This window comes from Homarus americanus, unplaced genomic scaffold (assembly GCF_018991925.1).
Source record: "Homarus americanus isolate GMGI-L3 unplaced genomic scaffold, GMGI_Hamer_2.0 scaffold31037, whole genome shotgun sequence".
NCBI lineage: Eukaryota > Metazoa > Arthropoda > Malacostraca > Decapoda > Nephropidae > Homarus > Homarus americanus.
Genome location: NW_024722227.1, coordinates 9,125,679 through 9,139,222, shown reverse-complemented (window position 1 = coordinate 9,139,222; position 13,544 = coordinate 9,125,679). Strand labels below are relative to the sequence as shown.

At 37.4% G+C, this 13,544-nt stretch overlaps 1 protein-coding gene across 2 annotated transcripts in view; it reads left to right on the top strand.

Annotated features, from left to right (window-relative positions):
- The window catches only part of LOC121862368 (3-hydroxy-3-methylglutaryl-coenzyme A reductase-like), a 129,256-nt gene that overhangs the window by 100,338 nt on the left and 15,374 nt on the right, over positions 1–13,544 (top strand). For both annotated transcript variants that reach the window (XM_042360617.1, XM_042360618.1), the window contains exons 14-15: positions 74–180; positions 9,698–9,902. In XM_042360617.1, the coding sequence (XP_042216551.1) occupies positions 74–180; positions 9,698–9,902 (312 nt within the window). The remainder of the gene's footprint in view (positions 1–73; positions 181–9,697; positions 9,903–13,544) is intronic.

Here is a 13,544-nt window from a genome sequence, read left to right as displayed (position 1 = left end):
GGTATATGCATAAATATCATTAATAAATTTCTATGGGTGGTTTATATTTGTATAAATTTTTATTTTTACTCAGGGCACGGAGGCAGGACTTAAGGCCCTGAAAAAACATTTCCCTGAACTTGAAGTCCTGAGTGTTAGCGGCAACTATTGTGTGGACAAAAAACCATCAGCCATTAACTGGTATGTGTTCAATACAGTAACACCATTTCTATCATATAGGAATATTTTTTAGCCTACAGACATTGCTTTTTATGTGGATAGATGAGTTTGTAGTCATATACACAATTTTCATGTACAGTATAGTCTGGATTTACGCAGTTTTTGTTTACGCGTTTGGTCATTTACACGGTGCCTTGCCAGAATGAAAATGCTTTAATTACACGGTAAATTTGGTCATTTACGCGGAGAGCGGCTGGAGAGGTCCATACCGCCGCGCCATTTTTTACCCACGCGGTCCAGTCTTGACCATACTCGGGAAGCGGCGCGGTGAGTGGTGTGCATTAGGCCGCTCTTGCGTTATCGCTGACATCATATGACGTAACGGACTGTGATTGGGCCACGCATCCTTACCACCCACGCATTCCCTCCGCCGCTAGCTGTGATTGGTCTAATGAAACATGACGTGCCCTGCCACCAGAGGGTAGAAGTTGCTGACCTAGCCAGGCCTGTCTCATTGTTTTCAGTCCGCGTATACAGTTCTCTCTTGTGCCCGCTATTCCCCTCACAATGGCTTCCGCGGGACCCCCCACCACCCGAGAAAAACCTTGAATTACCTGGACCAAGCCATGATAATGTGAAGGAAATCATCGAGTTGGGGGGAGAAAATTAAGCTCATCTTTAACAACGACCCAGACAAGCATCGGTATGAAGTGTCTAATAACCTTCTGTCGAAAGTTATGGAGCCGTATATCCAGATTTATCTCGACAACATCAATGCTAGTCGTCAACGTAGTATTGAGGACTTCTCGCACGCAACCCACCACAACCACAGCCAGCCCAAGTCAGTGAAAGTAATAGTGACAGTGAGGATATGGACTTTGAGGGGTTTGTCTGGGAGGTCCTGCAAACCTCTGCGAGTAGTGAAAGCGAAAATAATTCACCGGAGGGCATTTCATCTGCCCTCTGCCTCGGAACCAGCCGCCATCCACGTGTGCTGACTCAGCTTTTCTACTAATGTAGTTGTTAAAAAACCTAATATTATTGATATTTCTCTTAATTATTAATTGTGTGTGCATACCATCATAAAATTAAGATGTTATTTTTACTACAAGTTAAGTATTGTGTCGGAAAAAGTGGAGTTTGGGGGTCGGCTCAGTCTCTATTTCAATTAATCCCATATGTTTCTGTTATTTCATTTACGCGTTTCTCGTTTTACGCGGGCCTCCACGGGTTCAATTGACCGCGTAAATGCAGACTATACTGTACAAGATATGTCCTTATCATCCAGCTAAAGTTTGTGATACTTATTTATTTTATATGAATATAATATATCTAAGATTGGCTGTGTCAGCAGCTGGAATTGAACATCATAGTAGAGGAATGAAAGAAAATTATAAGTGAATTGAGAATTTTGTCCATCCCATTCTACTTCCTCCTGGACACTTCTCTCACTATTTGCTTCTGAATGAACCATTGTTTCTAATAATCTTTCATTCTTTCCACATATCCACATCTCTGTAGCAATCACTTCCACTTCTAACTTTATGATTTTTATTCTTTACAGCCTATTAACTCCATTTTGTTCTTTCAAACCCAAAGCTTATGTCACTTCTAATGTGTTCCTTAAGCTATGGTCACACTAGTCAACGGTACGATCCGCACACTGGTCACACTGGCGAAAGGAACCATTGGCCAGGTATCCAGCTCACGTGGTCAGTTCGAGTCCATTATTTGAATGGACATTAACCTGGCGACTGTATTTCTCTTAAATATTAATTGTGTATGCATACCATCATAAAATTAAGATGTTATTTTTACTACAACATAGGTATTGTCGGAAAAAGTGGAGTTTGGGGGTCGGGCCAGTCTCTCTTGGAATTAATCCCATATGTTCTGTTGTTCACTTTACGCTGGTTTTCACTTTCCGCGGTACCCTGTGGGTTCAATTGACCGCGTAAATCGGGGTACTACTGTGTGTGTGTGTGTGTGTGTGTGTGTGTGTATATATATATATATATATATATATATATATATATATATATATATATATATATATATATATATATATATATATATATATATATATATATATATATATATATATATATATATATATATATACAATAGAACTCTTAAATCACTACAGGTGATTAATTTTTATCTTTTGTGCAAAATATGATTTTTTTTTATTTTTTTTTTTACGGGGATTACCCCACCCAAGCACAGGTCACTGATCCACATTGGGGCCTGAGGGGGCAAAGTTGTAATAATAGTAATAATAATAATAAATAATAATAATAATAATAATAATAATAATAATTCAGATAAGTAAAATTTATAATAAAAAATACAAAAATAATAATAATAATAATAATAATAATAATAATAATAATAATAATAATAATAATAATAATAATAAAGAACCATAAAGAAATACAAAAATGAAAAAACAAAGATTAAGAGTGAGAAACAATATACAGTGTGTATGTTATGTTGTCAATAGTAAGAGAAACAATTGAGACCCTGCAATTGTGTGTAAATGAGGCAGAAAGTCAGATCAGCAACCTGGGACTTGGTCACAATTTTCGTGGCAGCAGGGTCTACCATTAGACAACACATTATGCTTCCAATTTCTTCCCAGGTGGTAGTACCTCCCTGTTTGGTAGCAAATTATATTTTCCTAACTTTAGTCTGTGATATTATATAAGATAAAAACTGTAAGACTAAAACCCTGGATGGGCGAGAGGGAGTGAGGGGTGGGGGGGGTCAGGGGAGATGAGGTGATATGTTTGACAGTTGGCACCGAAGGTCTGTGTGTTTATTTATCAGTCCTTAAGAGTGACTAAGCTTTTCTCTTATGATTTGCCACCGAAACGACCTGGGAGAATTAATTTACATTGCTGGGATTCTTGTAAGATACCGGTGATTAATTTGAATATAAACAAGCAACAATTTGCACAAGACAAAAATTTTAGTACCCTAATCATTTAGTACATGTACAGTACAGGTTTGCACTTAGGGGTGACAGTAACATGTTTGACAGTTAGTGCCGAAGGTCTAGTGAAGTATTTATTTGTTTATTTATGTCCCTTAGATTGAGTTTTTGTTTTTTTGCTTATAAAATGTCATAGAAGTGACCGGGGAGAATATAATTTACATTGCTGGAATTCTTATAAGATAGTGATTAATTTGAATATAAACGTCATATATTTTGGACAAGAGATAAAATTTTTAGTACATAGTACATTTTAATAATGTAAAAAATTTTCAACTGTATCTTTAGGTAGATTTACATAAATTTCTGGGTGTCTCTTTTTCTTCTCAGGACCGAGAACTCTCACTTTTAATTTTGCCAGCCATTTAAAAGGGAATTACAAAAAAAAAAATTGTCAGTACACAGCGCAATCACTAACATTGGGACTCGAAAATACGTAATTTTAATTTTTTTTTTTTTTGTAAGACTGGGGCGGTCGTATGTCCGGGTGGTCGTAGGTCAAGTATGTCGTAAGTTGAGGAGTAGCTGTATATCGAGCCAATATTCATATCTCACTCTTTAGTTTTTACTTGTACTATTGTGTACTTTTTACAAATTCACTTTTAGCTTTCTCCCACTGTACACACAATCTTAACACACACCATATTTTACAGCATGTAAAAGGCATTTTTTTGTCTGAAAAATGGCTACCAAAAAATCTGCCTGTATCTTTTATGTGAAGTTGCCATCTCCCCTAGACTAAATTCTACCTAGCACAACTCGAGTATTTTAAATATGTTAGTGCTTAGTTAAACACATTACTAGTCATATCTCCGTTAGCCTGAATCCCTCAATCTCGGAAGTCTCCAATAGCAGGAATTGAAATTTTATCGGAAAATCGTTCCCAAAGTCAGAATATTCCGGAAATTTCCAGCTTTGGCAACGATTTTCCAAGGGGCGCAATTTCCTGAAATCCCAAGAAAATTTTTCCGGTACCCGGAAAATTCCAGGGATGGGGGATATTTTTCCGGGTTCGAGAGATGGTGCAATGGGCAATTTCTGGAACTTCCGAGAAAATTTTTACCTATGCCCAGAAAATTCTGGGGATGAGAGATTTTATCCGGCTTTGAGAGAGTCGACTTGTTATTCGGAAATCTCTCATTCCCGGTAGTACTCTGCACCAATTGTTCCAGCTAACAAAGATATCACTTTTACTTGTACTTAAGAGGAGAGTCCGGTTTTTGGTGTAGGTGCTTTTAATTTTGGTCGATTGTTATGATATTCTTGTCATCAGTCAAGGATCATGTGTACAGTACATCAATTCTAGCCCCATAGCCCCCTTCTACCCTTTCAAAATTTTCAACCCTCTACACATTTTCTCACATTTGTCTAAATTTTCAAGGTATAATTTCTGCATTTCTTCTTTCTATTTTGCCTTGAAATTCATACCTGTAGTTCTAAGAGATCTTGTATTGCCACTGAATTGTCCAGGGCCATTTGTTTGTTTTTGTCTTTGGTTTCATGAATAAAAATTTCAAGTTTGGTTGAAAATTTTTTATCAAAATATCAAGATAAAATATTCAACCCAAAATAAATCTTACAAGATAGAAAAAATTGGAATCTGTTGTTATGTTGAGGAAAGGTTCTTCCTGTGCTGAGTGTTTGTTTCACTAAAATTGGTCAAAAACTGGCAGAGAACTGTCAGGATGAGTGTTGGAAAGTTTCTCAACCTTTCTTCCCTGTGTAAGTGCTCATTCTGAGCCAACTTTACATGTATTAACTTGTATTTTGGTGTACTTTTACATCTCCAACTGAACTCCAGTTATATTTCTTATTCTTCAGGCAATCCTGGTCCTCCCCTTACCTTGTTGAGGCAGGGTACTATCTCATTTGAGAGGGTTTCAGAGGTGCCCACACTCCTCTTTGTTGACAGGTTTCATCAAAAGGCTCCTGGTGCATAGTCTGGTGTGCTTTTCATCCCAGTCTTTTCTTTAGGACTTGTCTTCGGCGTTGAGTGATTCTTACGATAGACATCTTGGCGTTGCAATGATTTTTGAAAGGCTGATAAGTCCATGTTCATTTCTTTTAGAAGTGATGCTTTCTGGTAGCCAAAATTGTGGTCCAAGATTGCAGTCTTTCTAACATACTGGACACAACGAAGCCCAGCAACTTGGTTTTGTGTGCCCGTGCCCACATCTTGGCATGAAAACTTTCGTTTACATTTTGAGTCAGCCCTCGAAGGCATCTCTCCATGATGTCCCTTGATGACAGTGCCTTGTAGATTTTTCTTACCTTTTTCTGTGCTTCTTCAGAAATATTGATGACAAGAGACCTACCCTTGTGTGAGATGTCTTCCTCCTTTTTTCCTTCTGCTAGTCCTTTCTGGAAAAAGCACCAGGAGTCAGATCCCGTAGGGCATAGTCCATGTCGGGGGTGAGTGTCTGTGCTTAATACGTGGTGGAAGGTGCTCATTACTGCCATCATCATGTCCAAATAACTTTTGATCTTATGGTATTTCCATAATAGCTTGTTAGTGTGTCAATGGCCTTGTCAGACAGTTTGTTTTGGCCACCTAGGAGACTTCTTCTCATGGTTTTTCCTTTCCTTGTTTTTATCTCTACCTTCTCTTCATCCTGCAGCTTTCTCAGTCTTTTGTGTATTTACTTGCTGGGTGCCAAAAGATGCAAAAGACCGATAACTCCAACATGGAAGTTTTCATCACTGTTCTCTATTTCATGTCTGGAAATTGTAATTTTTCGTCACTGATGTCTATATTTAATGTTGTGGAAGGACTAGGGACGACCATGGCCAGGGAATGGGCTTGAGATGATTACATGATAGATGTAATTTAACGTGCTTCATAGCTGGATGGCCGAGTTTTTTATAATACTCTACAATTGTAAAGACATCTACTTTTGGTAAATTTCTTTCATCTGCCTTGATGAACCCTGGAAGTAGTTGTCCAACCTTCTCGGCTGATTGGCTATGTAAATACATATTATTAGATAAATAATTGTGCTTTACTGTGCAACACGGTAATGCTATATTGAATATAAATTACTAAGCACATGAACTAATTCAATGGATATTAGCTGCCCATACTACAAATTTCATAGTATAAACATTCCAAACAATAATGGTATTATTTTGGTTTTGGTCATCTGGGGAACCTTAAGATTCTAACTTTGGGATTAAGTACTTTAAACAATAAGACACATTATCTCTACGGGATTTCTGTCGCAAAACATTTTTCTATCACATAAGAAAATACAGGTCATATGTTAGGTTAGGTATGATGTGTTATATTATAAGTTATAAGGTTAGCTTAACATATACCGGTAAGGGATGGGGGGGGTTGTAGTAACTCAAAACTAGTGATTTCCAATAGAAATGAAGGTGAAAATCGTTCATAACACAGTCTGCATGTCTAAATACAGGAATGACCAAAACTTAAAATTTACCCAATGTAACCTATCTCGAATCTAAACATCAAAATGCTTTTGGTAGTTATAGTAAAAATTTTCCCATTAATTAATATAAATGATGATGTATCCTAGTGGTTCATTAGTGAATCATCAAAACAATAACAGCACTATGTTGTCATGTTTACCTGGCATCAGGAATTCTCAAAAACAAAGTCCAGAAAATGTCATTACTTCTCAATTGACTCGTTTCTCCATCCGTACGTCGTCTGCAGGATAAGTGGTTACGTCATTGCAAATGGCGGCCCTGTTTCTAGAGAAATAAACTTATCACTACTATTATAGCAGGACTTTAAAATTGTATTGCAGATTATATATACCGTATCACTCTACGAACGTGGCAGAGTGTATATCTTGTGTTTACCCAGAACAGTCAACCTGTCAATTGGTAATACTTTTACATTACTGGACAGTATTTTTTTTATTTTTTATTTATTGCTATTATTTTTATTTATTCCTCACATTTACTGGTACTGTACAGTATACTGTATACAGTGATATCCCCGTTAGCCGGAACAATTGGTACAGAGCACTTCCGGGAATGAGAGATTTCTGGGCATCGAGACGACTCTCAAAGCCGGAAAAAAATCCCTCATCCCCAGAATTTTTCCGGGTAACTGAAAAATGTTCTCGGAAGTTACAGAAAATGCCCATTACATCATCTGAGGCACTCAGCATGAGAAGGGGATGAAGCGCCAAATTAAAAAAAAGCTGAGGAAAACACGTTTAAAGTTTTTTGAAGTTCAAACGACCATAACTTTTTGTTTATTAAGCTAGTGGGTTATTTTTTTTTTATCGTGCAGCTCAATCCCTCTCCTAGCGAAGTGTGAAAACTGGAAGTTAGTACTATAAATAGTTATTATTTTATCGCAAGTTGAATGAGAATAACTACCTGTAATATACAGTTGTTTGATCTTCAAACCAAACAATAATCGTGTTTTTCTGCAAAATTTTCTTATTATTGTGGGCTAATACTGTAAAATAAGTTAATGATCACCAAAAACAGCATTCGTCTTACAACCCCCAAAGGTCTTGTGATGCATAGCAGTCACTTTTTGTATTATGAGTTCTGTACCAAAATCACTATCACTATCACCAAGCATTACTGGGGTGTCCATGTGAGCACTGTCATCACTAAACACACGCTCAGGAATTAGGGCCCCTGAACCCACACCAGAAGGTCTGGCTTCACTCAAGTCTTGCTCTAATATCGGGCAGATCTCACATCCATGGAACACGAATAATGTCAGTTACGCCGAAAAGTTATAAAAATAGCAGTAGAAAGTACACTGAACCCTCCTTATACTATACAACGTGCCCAAACCAACAAGGAGGCAGCATCTGGGTGCGCGGATTGGCTGAAGAGCTGTGACGTACCAAGGGGAATTTCATTGTGATTGGCTGCCTCAGGGGGTATGGTCCGAGGGAGGCGTGGTGTCATCGGCTCGCGTGCCTTTTGCTCTGAACGGGATGTTGCCACTTTCTTTGACTGAGCTCACAGTCAGATATGTAGCTCCAATCCTGAGGCAAAATCACGCCTTATTTTTTAAGGACTTTCTTCCATATTTCTATTCTAGCTAGGGGGTTACATCCAACGCCAACATGTAGAGGAAGGGTGAAAATAGTGATATCCATCAAAAAACTAATTTTGGCCGGGGTGCCACTTCACCACCCCCTTCTAACGCTGAGCGCCTCATCTCTTGAACCTGGAAAAATATCCCTCATCCCTGGAATTTTCTAGGTAACGGAAAAATGCTCCAGGAAGTTCCAAAAATTGCCCATTACACCATCTCTCGTACCCGGAAAAATATCCCTCATCCCTGGAATTTTCTAGGTAGCGGGAAAATGTTCCCGGAAGTTCCAGAAATTGCCCATTACACCATCTCTCGAACCCGGAATAAACATCCCTCATCCCCGGAATTTTCTGGAATTTTCCAGGTGACAGAAATTTTGGAATTTCCAGAAAATGCACCAGATTTTCATCTCAAACCCTGAAAAAACTCTCCCATCCCCGGAATTTTTCAGGTATCGGGAAAAATTTCTCGGAATTTTCTGGAAAATGTGCCCCTCGGAAAATTTTTCCCAAAGCCGGAATTTTCCGAAAAATCCTGGCTTTGGGAGCGATTTTCCGAGAAAATTTCAATTCCGGGTATCGGAGAGTTCCGGGTTTGAAGGATTCCGGCTAATGGAGATATTACTGTATTATTTTACGAAAACTATGATTACAGGAGAAAAATACACAAATGTTTTTTCAAAAATATTCCCTGACTGTGCGTCTTTTATGCCGTAAAATATGGTACGTTAGTCTCCATGCTGGTGAAACAGTGGTAATGCTCTTGCCTCCTTACACCATGTCCTGGATTCAGTCCCTGGGTCATAACGTTGGAAGGGTATCAAACATTGTAGGTTTTATCCTATTATACTCTGTTTTTCCTCCAATATTGACACTGGATAATGGAGGACAAACATATTGGGAACGTACCACTGGCTTAAAATGGTTACAAAAACATTTAATGATCCAAATGCATACTTAAAAAAGTGATCATTAAGCAAAATGATCGCTAAATGAGGGATAACAAAAAATATCGTAAACGAGGGATAACGAATAATATCCATGAGATGGCATGTAATTGTGTAGCAGAGTCGCCGACTCGCCACCCAGTAGCATTCAGAGCAGGTGAGGCTGAGCTGTGAGTAAAATGAGGGAAATAGGTAAAATTTGCTTTAATATTAAACTCCAATACAGTACAGTGAAGTAACACTCAACTTTATTCTGATACTCATATTCTGTAGTAGTTGCCTTGCATGGGCTAATAGACCTATTGCAGTGTCCTTTATACTGTACTAGTGATCATTCCTGCATGATTTTTTTTTCTTTTTCTTCCAAGTTTTTTCCTTCCTTTATGCTGAGAAAGTAAATAATGTTTATATATATATATATATATATATATATATATATATATATATATATATATATATATATATATATATATATATATATATATATATATATATATATATATATATATATATATATATATATATTAAAAGTGCTGTGTATAAAAAATTGACATCATTCCAGGATTGAGGGTCGTGGCAAATCTGTTGTATGTGAATCCGTGGTACCTGGAAAAGTGGTCACATCAATATTGAAAACTAGTGTGGCAGCTATTGTGGAAGCCAGTGTTACTAAGAACTTGGTGGGATCATCATTAGCTGGCTCAATTGGAGGAAACAATGCTCATGCTGCCAATATTATTGCAGCTATGTTTATTGCATGTGGTCAGGTAAGTCTTCCTAACATATAGGGGTAGTGCCCTGATTTCCTGGTTAGAGGTGCTAAGTATTGCCTGCTTTGCAATGCAAGAGGGTGATCATTGTCATAATAAGAGCGACAGACTGGCTGATAATTATAATTCCTGGCCAGGTTAACAACCCACCCATTGTGAAGGAGGTTAATAGGAATCACCTTTTTTAATGGAGTTCATTTAATTTTCTTACCGAGGCATTTTTAATCCTTTATGGGGTAAATATGTAGATCTACAGAGCCACATAGACCAGCAATGCTATTATTTCGCTTTGAATTCTGAGTCAAACAACGCACCACATGTATTAGCAATACAGCAGGCCTTGTGTCTTTCACACTTACGGTACATTCTTGCAGTGATAACAGTACAAGTACAGTCAATTCTCGACTTATGACGGGGTTAGGGACCGACGACCAGGTCGTAAGTCAAAAATGCGAAAATAATACATAGAAAATCTAAAATGGGTGTCTTTTTCTTCTCAGCACCACGAGAACTCTCACTTGACTCACCCACCAAGGCGTCAGTTTGTATCTCTGGTTGGTGGAGGTAACATCCTGCTTGTGGCTCTCTTGGCTGTTTGGCGTGCTAAAAACTAGTTTCCTGTACTTCAATTATGTTCAATAATTGTTAAAATGACTAAAAATTTTAATATAAAACTTTTAAAATTATTGAATAGTACAACTTTCTTGATATTTACTCAAATGGGAACGAATTTAAGCCCTAGAACCGATTACTGTATTGGCGGACTAATTTTCCAGCTGGTGAGCAGGCGAAAACATGTTGAGAAGAATTCGTAAGGAATTCGTTAACCGAATTTTTTTCGTTAACCGGATTGAATATTCTTATGGAAGGTAATTCATTCACCGAAATTTCGTTAACAGAGGCGTTCGTTAACCGTGTGATTTTATCAAGATATATATATATATATATATATATATATATATATATATATATATATATATATATATATATATATATATATATATATATATATATATATATATATATATATATATATATATATATATATATATATATATATATATATATATATATATATATATATATATATATATATATATATATATATACACACACACACACACAGTGGGGTATGCTATAACGAACGGATCCTACTACGAATATTCCTATAACGAACGGTTTTACCTATAAAATTGAGAATGCTATAACGAACGCTACTCCTACAACGAACGGTTTTACCTATAAAATTGAGAATGCTATAACGAACGCAACTCCTACAACGAACGCAGATGAATATGGGACTATTTCGCCTGGCGCATGAATATTGTTGTACCGCGACACACAACAAGAGCGTCAGGCGCCATCTTTGTCTCATTGTGTAGCCAGTGCACCACTGTTATTGTTGAAATTTCGTCTTTTGATGTGGAAATTCGCGTTATTTGTATAACTATTTTGTTATACAAGTATACAATTGTAACAATGAGTCGTCCAAAGCGAGTGAGAAAGCTAATAACCCTTCAAACTAAGAAAGAAATTATAAAGAAACGTGAGAATGGAAGAAACATTGCGAAACTTAGTGATGAATATGGGATGGCTAAATCGACTATATGTGCGATTTTGAAGAATAAAGAGGAGTTAAAAACTGTGCAAGTGGCTAAGGGAATCTTTAGACTTAACAAAGCAAGGTGTAATGTGATCGAAGAGATGGAAAATTTACTCTTAGTGTGGATAAAGGAGAAAGAAATGGCAGGTGGTAACATTAGTGAAGCTATAATTTGTGAGAAGGCTAAACAATTGTTTGAGGACCTTAAAGCCAAGACTCCCAGTGGAAGTGATAGTGATGTGCCAGTGTTTAGGGGTACCTGCATGCTGAATAACACTAACGTAAGATAAAGTACCGTATTTTTTACATTTTCCACAGAATTTTTTCAGTGTTAAGCGGTTGTATTTGGGGGCCTGGAACGGATTAATCATATAACGAACGAATGCTATAACGAACGAGGTTCTGGAACCAATTACGTTCGTTATAGCATAGCCCACTGTATACACATACATACACAGTGGTCCCTCGGTTAACGAGCACAATCCGTTCCAGCAGGTTGCTCGTTAACCGAAAAACTCGTTAACCAAAACCATTGTTTCAATGGGTTTTTGGGTAATTGGTTCCAGCTCACCGAAAATTGTCTAAATTCAACAAAAAAGGTAGAAAAGTACACTTACTTTGAGGTGTGTATGTAGAAGGCTCCTGGATGATGATGATGATGATGGGAATTAGAATGGGAGTGGAGGAGAAGGGAGAAGAGGAGGCATTGGGGTGAAAGAGAAGTCACCCCATGGCACCATTTCACCCATAAAATTTTAGTTCTCTTGGTGTAATTCAAGATTATTTTCTTTAAATCAACACTGCACTATATATTGTCAATATGTAAAATAAATTTCAAAATGACCAATAATTTGCTTGGAAACACAGAAAAAAAGCATTTAGTTGAAGAGAGTCTCAAGCAAGATGTTACCTCCACTGAAAACAGAGAGAGACTAACGCCTGTCTGGTGTGTTAACAGGCTGGATGGCACGCCAGAAACTAGTTTCTTTACCTTCAATTATGTTCAATAATTGTTAAAATGACTAAAAAAGTTAATATTAAACTTTTAAAATTATTGAATAGTATAAACTTCTTGATATTTACTAAAATAGTAAGGAATTTAAGCCCTAAAACCGATTACTGTATTGGCGGACTAATACTACAGCTGGTGGACCGCCAAATGCAAGCCAAAACATTGATGAAGTCGGCTCGTAAAAAACTCGTTAATTGCGGGATTGCTCGTTAACCGAAGTTAAGAATCTTATGGAAGGTAAATCGTTAACCGAAATCTCGTTAACCGAGGGATCACTGTGTGTATATATATATATACAGTCATGAGCCGGTTAACGTCCGATCGCATATACGTCCGTGCCCACCCCAAAAAAAATCTGTGACGCTTGCTGGACCACCACTCCACGACCCCCTGACGGAGACACGATGATTCTCCCCATACTGGTCAGATATTATGTGTTAAAGGAATATGCTTCCTTGATTAGGCTTTTTTTAAACATTTGCCTGCAGGTGTAATGTTAACCTACATCTATTGAGGATAAAATCTTTCACCTACAAATTGACAATAACACATTTGCTGTAATCAGACATATCTAGTTTCCTCAACAATTGCAACCCCAGTTGCAATTGGGGTTGCAATTTCAAATTCTGTAGCATAACTAAAAATAACTGAGTCTCTGATGCACTCTAAGATTAAGAGAGAAAACAGAAGACTCGGGCGTCCTGATGTGAGAGAAAACGGACTCGTATGATGGGGACCAAATAAAAAAAAGCATAGCTACATGTTTTGTGGACTACAGTATTAAGCGTACCCTTTTCATCACTGTAATAAACCTAGCCATGCCTGTGTGTTTATGATATTTACCATAACATTATATTTATATTTAGTGGGTATAAATGGTCGTAAAATGGGAAACTTGGGGTTGGGTCTTGGGTGCCTGGAACCAATTAGAATAAATCCCATAGGTTCTGTACTTTCGTTATCGGCGGGGTCCCAATTAGGCGCGATAACCAAGGGATGACTGTACTGTACTGTATATACTTGT